Source organism: Etheostoma spectabile, chromosome 2 (assembly GCF_008692095.1).
Source record: "Etheostoma spectabile isolate EspeVRDwgs_2016 chromosome 2, UIUC_Espe_1.0, whole genome shotgun sequence".
Taxonomy (NCBI): Eukaryota; Metazoa; Chordata; class Actinopteri; order Perciformes; family Percidae; genus Etheostoma; species Etheostoma spectabile.
The window spans coordinates 259,645-271,504 of NC_045734.1; the positions used below are offsets into that span (position 1 = coordinate 259,645).

General features: G+C 41.2%; 1 protein-coding gene across 4 annotated transcripts in view; it reads right to left on the reverse strand.

Moving 5' to 3' along the window:
• Nucleotides 1-11,860, reverse strand: part of LOC116694647 (palmitoyltransferase ZDHHC5) — a 40,065-nt gene that overhangs the window by 9,556 nt on the left and 18,649 nt on the right. For 2 of the 4 annotated variants that reach the window (XM_032524452.1, XM_032524444.1), the window contains 5 exons: nucleotides 11,489-11,580; nucleotides 10,321-10,447; nucleotides 9,622-9,730; nucleotides 9,368-9,477; nucleotides 1,791-2,917 (listed from right to left, as the gene is read on the reverse strand). In XM_032524452.1, coding sequence (XP_032380343.1) covers nucleotides 1,791-2,917; nucleotides 9,368-9,477; nucleotides 9,622-9,730; nucleotides 10,321-10,447; nucleotides 11,489-11,580 — 1,565 coding nt within the window. Of the gene's footprint in view, nucleotides 1-1,639; nucleotides 2,918-9,367; nucleotides 9,478-9,621; nucleotides 9,731-10,320; nucleotides 10,448-11,488; nucleotides 11,581-11,860 lie in introns of all 4 variants that reach the window. The other 2 variants (XR_004333243.1, XM_032524460.1) reach the window with 2 other exon arrangements.

Here is an 11,860-nt window from a genome sequence, read left to right on the forward strand (position 1 = left end):
GCCAAAACCGCAAATCTACCATCTACTGTGCTATCTACTTTCCACAGTTCCATTGAAGCTTTCATACTCGGCCAAACACAAACTAAATGGGCAAATGCACCAGGATTCGTTTTAACCGAACCAAACAAGATAAAGTGCGAAAGCATCTTTTGTTTTAGCTTAAAATTACTTAGCTGGTCTACAGCCCAAACCTCAGTCTACATGGGTTGGTATGTACGTATAATCTTAATTCAATGGCCACACCTGCTATTACTGCAGATGTTGCTCATGTAATGATAAAGCCTGTTGGTGAACAAACTTGTAGCTTAATATGAAAGTTGGAAAATTCATATTAGACACAGTTTATTGTTATAACAGTTAATTATGAATTTTGGCTATTGCTGGATAAATGATCAGAAGCACGTTTTCCTTTAATAGTTGGTGAAACATGCAACATTCAAATGCTACACATTTATTTTAGTCAGCAAGGTCACAATGAGAACCACAGCAGTGAGAGTAAACCCATGCAGTCGTGCAAGTGAACAGAATGTAAAAGCAACAAAACACACGCTAACATGTCAGATGATGGAACAGTCTAATTGTCGTCATCCAAAATTTTGTCTCGATAGACTAAAAACGGGAAGAACTAATCCGATGAAGTACAACGCAAACATCTTGGATCTGCTACGGTTGGTCATTACCGGAAACACTAAATGTTCCATTAATTTGTGCTCACTCACAACATTGTCACAGTGGAAAAGTTTCCCTATTATTTATATGTTACATAGGTTTAATAAGATGGTAAAAATGTGTATTTCAACATCTTGCATGTTTTCACTTTGCAGTTTAACTATTAGTTTTACTGCTGCTACTGCTACTTTTGCACACCTTGTATAATGTTACAAAGTTGGATGGAAACGTTAACCTTTGTCTGAACGCTCCGGTTTCAACAAATTTTTTCCAATCTTGGCTTAGTATGATGTCATACAGAGCATCATCTGCTCCAAGCAAGCACGCTGCAGTGTTTATGTAACATACCCTGCCACATGTAGCTAGCTACATGCCAAGTAAGGGAAAGTTGTAATCTTAGCTGCTGATGTTGTTTGAAACAGATTTCTGCTAGAACACAGAGGCAGCGACAGCAGAGCACAGATGCAGATACTCCAGATATATGGAAACGCTGACCAATCAAAACAGAATGGGCTTTTTCAGGAGGGGGGCTTAAAGAGACAGCGCTCCAACGGAGCGTCTCAGACAGCCAGAGGGTGAATACAGGTGCAGTAGCCATGGGCAGTATTAGATGTTTTTTGAACATTAAAGCATGTAAACACGTTCTAGTGGAAACACAAAATAATACGTCTAATTATAATAATAGGTCTCCTTTAATTCATAAATTGTTACTTATATTCTAACACTAAAGTTGTCTGCCAAGTATGATAAACTGTATCACGTTGAACAGTGTATCTTTTAGATGGGCTACTGCTAATAGTGTTGTATATACAGTGGGTGTGAATGAAGATGTGTCTAAAGTCTAATAATAAATAGAATAATGTAGAAGACAAGAACAGGCAGGCGGACCACAACAGCATTACACATGTAACAGTGAGAAAGCTCACAGACAAATGAAAGACAAGCAAAAGGAAAAGAAGGAAGAACTCACAGGAAATCTGGCAGCAGGAGGAGGAGGGAAGGGAATAAGAGGAGCAGGAGGAGCAGTCAATCAGGTAGTAAGGTTTTCAGGCGGGCAGGTGGTTGTTTTCAGGGTTAACAGCAAACCAACCGTCCTGACAAAAGGTGTAATTCATACTCACTTCGGCGCTTGTATCCCTCCTCCTCCTCCTCCTCCTCCTCCACTCCCTCCTCCTCCTACCCCTGCTGCGTTCGCTCCTGCTGATGCAGAAGCCTTTCGAACCAGCCGGTACTGCATTTCGGCAGCAGCGGCACTCGAGTAAGAGAGGGACTTTCCCAGAGGCGGGGGGTGCGGGGAGCGAGGAGGGTGGGTTGTGGTAGAGGAGGATCCTAGAGGGGTGTCGGTGGAGCGGGTGCGGTAGGGATAAGCGTGGTGGGGTGGTGCATGAGGGGCAGCGAAGCGGGGAGGGCGCGAGGTAGAGGAAGAAGAGGAGGAGTGGTGGTGGTGATGATGGCCGTGGTGGTGGTGATGATGGCCGTGGTGGTGGTGATGGTGTGGGGGAGGCGGGGCAGAGGAGGACGGGGGAGCCAAGGCCTGATTGGTAGGCTCGCCCAGCAGACACTCCCTCTCCGGAGGAGGCGGTGGGGAGGAGGACGTAGAGGAGGAGGAACGATGGAGGAAGGAGTGGTGGTGGTGGTGGTGGTGGGAGGAGGAGCGGTGGTAGTGATGGGGCGACTGGGAGGACTGGGAGTGCATCTCAGCGTCTCTCGGTTGTGACGACAGGAAAGGGGAGCTGTAGCCGCCTGCTGCTGGCGTGCAGGGTCTCCCAGAGGAGACCTCAGGGGCTCCTGAACCCGCTGCCACCACTTTGTCAAAATCGTCACCACCTGCCAGTAAACTGTCATACGATAGACTCCCGTTGCGGGACGGGTGGTGAGGCGGGGGTGTCTGATTGGCTAAGCTCTTGAAGCTGGCCGAGGTGGTGGTCGCCTCGGAAATGTGGACGCCGCCTGCTGAGGTGTGCGTGGAGCTGGAAGATCGGGACGCCACTCCTGATAGGACCATATGGTCGGAGAAGGAAGGGTACGAGCGCCCGCCAAGGGAGTAGCCAGGGATGCCCCCTCCCCCCACCTCTCTTCTCGCCTCCATTCTCTCCCCACCTCCTCCCCCTCCCACTCTGTCAGATGAAGTGTCTCTCTGGTCCAAGCTGGGCTGGGAGCGGAAACCAGGCTGCTGGCTGGCTTGAAGGAGGGAGGAGGTGGAGGAAGAAGAGTCCCTGGCACTGCCAACACTCTCCCCTCGACTTAACTGGAGGAGGCAGGAGGAGAGAGGAGGGAAGGTAAAATAGAGAGGGGCAGCAGGAGGGAAAAGAAACAACAAGAAGCTGAGCAAATGAGAGCAGCGAGCTACACGGGAGTTTAACCAGAAATTCCTGCTGCACTCAAACTCCCTCTAGTGTTGACATCCTGACACAACACTTCAACTTCTGCAAATGCCCACATTTCTTTCAGACAGAAACTTGTCTCTTTACAGGTCAATACTGATATGATTGATCTAATGCTTAATATAGCCATTTTCTTCTTTTTACTTTGAGAAAATCACCACACTAATATGAAAGAAGGCCATTGAGAAATGAAAGCTCTACACACTTAGGTCAAATGCAAGTACATATAACAGTAGGGCCAAACTTTATGTCACTGGACCTTCATATGAGCAATAAAGGGGATTACTTTCTGTAGCCATTTATCCTGTGTTTTTGTGACATGTTTCATCTGTGGAGATTTTTATTTTGGGTGCACTCCAAAGCCTGACCGGTACAGTGTGAGTTTGTGCCAGTTGGGGCGTGGTTTCCACTCCATTTCAATTCAGTAAGCATGTTAACTTGAAGCAATGGCACTTACCAAATGCCACAAATACCAGGAGCATTGTAAACAATACTGATAACACACATATTTCTCATGGCGTGTAGTGGCTGAGTTGAAGTAGTAAAAAAAAAATATCTTTCTTTACTTAAATTTAAGGTTTCTGAATCTCTACCACCTGCTGGTAGAAATTTTACATCATACCCGCAGCCGTATATACCGCCTGCATTCTGTTTACTGTCCTCGGCCTTGCCACCATGTATGAAACGTCACGCTGACATGGGAGCTGTTGTAATGTGTTCTCTGTTTGTTGTCATTGTAAATTAATAAATAGATAATTTCCTTTGGTCAAACATTGGCCTTGATGAAGCTCAAGTGACCAAAAGCTTCTCTTCATATATAATAAAGTCATATTTGTTTTCTCCATGTTAGATAATCAATATGTTCAGATTTTCATATCACATGTTTCAGTACAATGGTGTGAGGGTTTAAAAGGCACTAAAAATTAAACAGAACAACAATGTAAATGGCAGTAGTGAATGAATTGAAAAAGACAATGTATGAATGCATTGTCAGTCGTATTAGCACCAACCCTCTATACAACAAATACATAGTATGAAAAAGTGTTTCTCTCCCTTGACTACTTGCAGGGGAGTACCGAGGTCACACAAACCATTAAAATTATTTGAATTCACCAGAAATAGTGAACGTAATTATTTTTGTTGTTACTTCTATAGGCAGTAATGCACTTGGATTAAAACTTCATATACAATATGCCATTAAAGCTCCAAAAGCACACAAAAAAAGAGGAAAAGAGGGAAAGTTAATCTCTCCATTTGATTTTTCATCAGGACAGAAGCTGACTCAGGTGACAAGAACATGAAACATCAAAATTACTTTTTATCTGAGCTAAAGTGGAACTATTTCTTTTGACAAACTCTGAAGAGAATCTACCGGAGACACATTTCTATCAAAAATGAATCAAAACATTATTTTTACAGAGTGGTGGATTGACAGTAGGGAGGATGTGGACATGGGTACAAATACTGAGTGGAAACAACTTATCAATCCAGATGTATTCAGGTACAAGGTGATTTAAAACACAAAACCTGACTTTCTCTTTATCAGCCTTATACTCTTATTTTACTCACTCTGCCCAAACAGTAATGGCAAGACAGATGAATTTAATCATTAACCATTTTACATGTATTTAAACAGTGTTTTACCCATGTCCAGAGCAAACAGAGGTATATAGGTAAGGAGGAAAATTACTTTCAGAACAATCACTTACTGATACTGATCAACAGAAAGCCACTGAGAAACCAAACCCAGGTGATTGACAGAGATCAAAAAGAAAAAGACAAACAAAAATGGAATGCATTAGATTGAAATCAAAGAGATAAAAGAAGCAGAGAAAGGGACAAATGGAAAAAAAACACATACATACACACCATACACTTGTGAGCACAAAGCCGATTTTAGCTAATCAGTTTATCCTTGAGACCCAGTGGACATTTGTGTAAATTTGAAGACATTTCTTTTCAGGGGTGATATTGCTTTCACAAGAAAGGGACGGACAATCTACTGACAACGTACGGAGGGATGGACAGACATAAAAACAGCGCAGCAGCATAAACATCTAAGGAAATCAAAGTTGTATCACCACACAGGCTTTGTCCAGCAATATTTTCTACTAAAAGATTTACCGTATAATACCTCATCTACTGGCAGCTCTACAGATAGGCTTACTAATTAAAACTGCAACCCCATCAGGGCCCCCAAATCTGGTTTTCTTAATATCATATCACGGTCTACCGAAGCCGTACTCATAAAAGATTACATTGTTCAGCATGGCCTGGATATTACTGGTTTATGTTCAAATTTAATTTTACTTTCCTATCTAATATTGCTCTGGCTTCTAAACAAGGTTACATTTATAGAGTAGGTCTAGACTACACTCTAATTTACAGAGACCCAACAATTACCACCAAGAGCAAGTATTTGGTGTGACAGTGGCAAGAAAAAAATTCCTTTAAACAGGTAAAAACAAACTTGAGAAGAATTTAGAGAATTTACCTTATAAAGCATTCTGATGAGATTTTAATTATTGATATTAACCTAAATTAGGCCATTAATCCTCTATTTAAAGCCTTGCTGGCACTTTTTGATTTGTACATACTCCAGTGGTAACACCCTTGATTGGATTCTGTCACGTGGAATAGTTTGGCTGTGACTGTCTCTCCTGTCTCTCCATGATCTGTGATGTCACAAGCCTGTCCCTGTAATTTTGGCACTAATGTATTTCCCACTCGCCACGTTGGTCCGTCAACTCTAACTGTACTGGTTCTGACTCCTTACACTGCAGTGACAGGACCTTTAAAAAATGTATGGTGACTTGAACACATCTCTTTCTATCCTCTGGATTCAACTTCAGCTCTTACTACAAAAAACTAGACGGTCAAAGAGGTCTACGTGGTTTAACAATAATACACGTGCTCTTAAAGGAGAATTCCATTCCAACATGTAGCTCTGTTGTTTGTAAATTTAGAGTGCAGTCAGAGAGAGAGAAAAAGAAAACAATCTGCGCTGCCTACACCGTGTTCTCAAATGAAAAGAACACATGTTAAATTATCACTCTGTTCATTGTTGTTTAGCAAAACTAATGTTTCTGAAAAGACATGTCTTTCCTATTAACTAAGGATGCTCCAATTGATCGCTCACTGATCGTTATCGGCCGATAAAGGCCTTAAATAGTTTGATTGGTGGTCTCCATAAAGGCCAATCAGATGGGCCAATGAGATGACGCACTACTCATGAGAAAAAAAAATTCTACTCGCAGCTAAAATGGAGGCCTCAAATTCACCGATCTGGCAGTTCTACAAGGTGTCAGACAAAGACAGTACATTAGCAATTTGCAATGTGTGTGCCAAAGAAATTCTATGAGGCAGAAAGCTCCAAAGACATTTCAACACCACCAACCTCCTCAGACATTTGAAGGTTAGTCACGGAAAGGAATATAAGAAGTTTTCAAAGTTTGCTAGCGCTAAGGCAGAGAGAGAGCGGGGTCGTGTAGCAGCGCCGGCGCCACTCACTCAGCTGTCTTTAACAGAGATATTGTAACGACAGCGACCCTACAGTAATGACAGCAAGAAAAAAAAAAGAAATATCAGCCAAAATAATGAAATTCATATGCCTCGATCACCAGTTGCTGTCAATTGTGGAAGACGAAGGGATCCAGTTACATGGATTCACGCTACACTCTGCCAGGTGTAAATATTTGACTGATGTTTGCCTGCCGCAGTTATACCAAACAGTGTTTGCACATGTTGACACTCTTATGAAGGACATCACATCAATCAGCTTCACAAGTGACATTTGGAGTTCAAATGTATGTCCCATGTCCATGTTGAGCCTAACTGCGCAGTTTATTAATCAAAACTTTGAACTACAAAGAGCTTCATTCTCAAGAATTTTCGGGGTCTTGCTGCCGCATTCAGCGACATGTTTTGCACATGGGGAATCCCGAAGTGCACGTTATTGTAACTGATAATGCGAAGAACATGGTAAAAGCCATGAGGGATGCAGATCTACCCAGCTTGCCGTTGCTGTTTTATCACAATGCATCGTCGGTCATTTCAAACATTCCCAGCTTGCCTACTCTCGACTTCAAAATATTCAGGTACATCTTGGCCAGCCTATTAACAGGCTACAACAGGATGTACCTACCAGGTGGAACAATACAGTTAATATGCTATATGGAACAGAAGCGGGCCCTTTGTGCTTATGGAGCTGACTATGACTTGCCTTCCATGTTCCCCGGCAACCAGTGGAAATTGTTGGAAAATATGATTTCTCTACACGCCCCTCTTCTGTCTTTCTCATTGAATCATGATGCAGAAGACCTCATGACAGTGCAGCTGTGGTTATGTTAAGCTGCAGTTCTTGAAAAAGATGTGAAGGATTTTTTTCATGCTTTACACTGGCCACATCTAGATTTAAAGAAGCTAAAAGAATAAAATAGTAAAAGTAAACAGTTGACAATTCACAATATATTATCTTCTGTTCATGTTAATACATATACATTGTTGTTAAGACTATTAAAATTAATATATGATAAATATATGACATGATAAATAGAAGGCTTCAAATAGACCAGTGATTGGTGACCAGTGATCGTTATCAACCAATACTGCTTTCAGCAATCTTTGATTGACCCCAAAAATACAGATCGGAGCACCCTTACTATTAACCCACATCCTAATAACAATATAATACAATATTTTTTCAGGGCAGGCATAAACCAACCGTAGGGGTACACTGTAATACTGGTTGCGCGGCGAGCTCCCCGACCAGCAGCTAGAAACGCACTCACTCCCCTTCAGCACAAGCTCTCCATCGCAGTTTCGGCACCACAGACACAAGAACCTGCTAAACACAGTGGCAGCGACGTGACAGCGTTTTCACCCGGAGAAAGAAGTAAACGTTTAGAAATAACACTAGGCAAATATGGTGTTACTGCAGGTAGTAGGCTACGTAGGCTATCTAATCAGAAATGTGTTAAAGTCGGGGCAAAGATTTAAATAGGGATCATCTTGCCTTCTATGCCTAGATCTAGCTAGATAAGTTTAGCAGTACTTGTCGTTAGTACCTGAACAAACGACGTGATCACTGTCACTAGATTAAAGAAAATGTTGACTCTGTGCTATTCACTGACAGTAAAAAGAAAAGTTATTATTGTATGCACTACTGCGTTGCTAAATGATAGCAACTCACCAGGAGACTTCCACAACTCTCGGCAATTCCTCATTTGTCCTCTCACGTCTGACAGTCTCACGTCAACGTTTTCTTTAATCTGAATATTGTCATTCAACCTTACTGCATTTCTTTCACATCTACCGCAGTCAGATTCACTGTGTTCACTCAGAAAGAATCACTACACATGTATAGGCATTTTTAATGACATTTTGAACATGTTAAGAGGCTAAAAACATGTTTAAAACTTGCCCTGTTTAAACCTGTTGGGTGCTAACTCTTGCAGGAGATAACATGGTGGGCATCACTGATTGTTATTGTTTTTCTCTCTACTGACAGCACTCCGAATTTCCAAACAGAGCTACGTGTTGGAATCGATTAGAATTCTCCTTTAAGCGGGCCTGCAGGACATTGGAACGCAACTAGGTAAATTAAAAGAGTCTCAGGGTCTGCCCCTAATTTTTAAGATTTTCTTTAAAATGGCAGGTACAGTAAGATGGCTATGAAGGATAAAACTGAAATGCTTGTCACTGGCTCGCTTTGAAATAGTAACAGTAAAGTAACAATAACGCTAGATCAGAGGTTCTCAAAGTTTGTAGCCTGCGGGCCTAAAATACCAACACCAGAGATCCCCACTATCCCCAGAGGTGGTTGAAGCACAAGGGTTGGCGTGCACACACACTAATAATACAGCACTTTGATAGGCTAATTTTCAGTGTTAGGCTAACAACCAAAAACGTTGTATTTTAAAGTGCAAAATAAAACTTGGTGAACAAGGTGCTTGAGGTCAAACCTATTGATGTGAGCAAGGCTAGCAATAATAACTACCACTTGGCTCATACAATTATGGGTAAAATATAGATTTTATAATTATTTTAAAAAATGATTTTATACATTCTGGAACTCATCTCGCTATCACCCCTTTGAGGCTTAACCCCAACGCCTGCTCTAGAGTAAAAGTTTCTCTATCTCCTCCTTTTCCCCCTGCAAGGGTCTAAGGACAGAGGGTGTATGCTGTACAGATTGTAAAGCAACTCAAGGCAAATTTGTAATTCGTGATATCTGGCTAAAAAATTGACCTCTCTAACTGTCCTTGTATATCATCTGGCTGTCTCATGTCTCTGTGTGTTTATGTGTGCATTACCTGGTTGGCGTAGGCATGTGTGAGCGCTGTGTGGTTCTTGCCGGGGCTGTAGGTGGGCCTGTATTTGTACATTATGGGGGTGGGAGGGGCTTTGTTCAGTAGACTGCACTCTGCAGGAGAGTGGGAAGACAAGAATATTTTTAAAAAATTGTGAAATCAACACAGAATCATATTAATGTTTAAAGTTGAGAAAAGGTCCATGTGCAGATGGCTGGTGAAAGTCAGAGTTGTAGCAGGAAGTTAGAAAGCATTACCCTCTGTGTTTCCTCTGGTGATTCCAGGGTAGCGGAGCTCTGGCTTGGGAGGAGGAGGAGGCTCAGCGTCGCACGACTGGCTCTCCATCATCTCTAGACTGGACTTGGACTGGGTAGAAGAGAGATAAAAAGTCAAAGAATCACTTTCTCATGCCTGAAATAGATGTGTTGTTATCACTTCATATACAATGTATGCATCTGGTGACATCTAGTCTCGGTGACAGAAAAACCTGACTAAATGATTGGAGAAACATGGAGACACTTCCTTACATGGAAATTATGTGCCATTATTATGTGTATATTATAGTGCTCTTCACCACTATCATCAAAACAACGAATGAGTTGTATCTTTCAGAAGAAGGGTCTTCATTCAGTATAGTTGCAGAGACCTGGAGATTCAATGTCAAAGAGTATTGTAATGGAGGCCCAGAGTTATGGAGGCCCAGGGTGGAACAACAACTAGTTAGTTACAGAGGGTGATAGATAGATAAAAATGACAAATTAGAAGAATACCAGTCAACTTTTCAATTAACTCTGTATCCCATACAAATCAATCCTTTTAAAGTCCAGTGTTTTGACCCAAGGCCAAACAAAATAAATTGTCAAACTCAACCGTCCTATTTCCTAGCAGACGCATACTACCTGTGGTAAGTTATTCAGTGTTTATGGCACTATGAGCACCCATCTTTCTGTTCTTACCCGGTGCAGGTCTCCCTGTATACCGTTGTCCAGGATCTTTGCTGCCAGCTGGGCCTCTGTCAGCTGTGGTCGCAGAAAGGGAGGCTGCACACACACACTCTGCACACACTTCTTTCTGCCCAAATACCTGCAAAGAGCACAGAGACAGTGACTATCCACATCTTACAGTGGTGCTCAAAAGTTTACATACACATGCTTAAGTTGACTAAAAAGAGGAATAAAAAAATCATGTTTTGGAAATTTATTTTAATACCTAAATTAAAAAATGAGGTAAAATCCAACCTTTAAGGACACCAATTTTCTTTGTGAATGAATAACGTATTGTAAATAAATAAATGTTCTTATTTAAAATACAGGGGTCATAAGTATACATACCCCTATGTTAAATTCCCATAGAGGCAGGCAGATTTTTATTATTAAAGGCCAGTTATTTCCTGGATTCAGGATATTATGCATCCTGATAAAGTTCCCTTGGCCTTTAGAATTAAAATAGCCCCACATCCTCACATACTCTTCACCATGCTTAGAGATAGGCATGGGATACTTCTATAAAATCATCTCTCAATGCAAATCAAACCAGGTATTAGTCTAACTGAAATAAAACCATGCCTATCTCTAAGCATGGTGAAGAGTATGTGAGGATGTGGGCTATTTTAATTCTAAAGGCCAAGGGAACTTTATCAGGATGCATAATATCCTGAATCCAGGAAATAACTGGCCTTTAATAATAAAAATCTGCCTGCCTCTATGGGAATTTAACATAGGGGTATGTATACTTATGACCCCTGTATTTTAAATAAGAACATTTATTTATTTACAATACGTTATTCATTCACAAAGAAAATTGGTGTCCTTAAAGGTTGGATTTTACCTCATTTTTTAATTTAGGTATTAAAATAAATTTCCAAAACATGATTTTTTTATTCCTCTTTTTAGTCAACTTAAGCATGTGTATGTAAACTTTTGAGCACCACTGTAGGCTGTGTCCAGATCTGGAATTAACATTTGGATGTTTTTTGTCTGTTATTTTGTTTAGCAATATACTGTATACTAAGCCACATTAATCAGTATACACCGGGTGGAGACATGCCTTTGCAATGCTGTGTAATGCTTATAAATAGTTGACCAGAGATAGTAGTTAGAAAAAAAGAAAAAGAAAAAAATGCACCTGGGTGCCTGTGAGCTGCAGAGGACATGAGAGACATTCTTCCAACAGCCATTGGTGAAAGGGTTAACACCTCCTCGGAACTTGCCTGTTACCTGGAGAAATAAATAAAAAAGAAACACCAACATAAGCATTCAAAAGTTGAGAAAGACGATTGATTAAAAATAAAAGTTTTTAAACATGTCACCACTTTAAAAAGAAGAATTCTGGTTGATTTCAACACATAGCTCTGTTGTTTGGAAATTTGGAGTGCTGTCAGTAGGGAGACAAATGAAAACAATTGGTGCTGTCAACACCAAGTTATTCTCCTGCTAGATTTTGAATAGATTAATGCAATTGCCTTACTTTTGTACTCCAACACTGATTATGATTGAC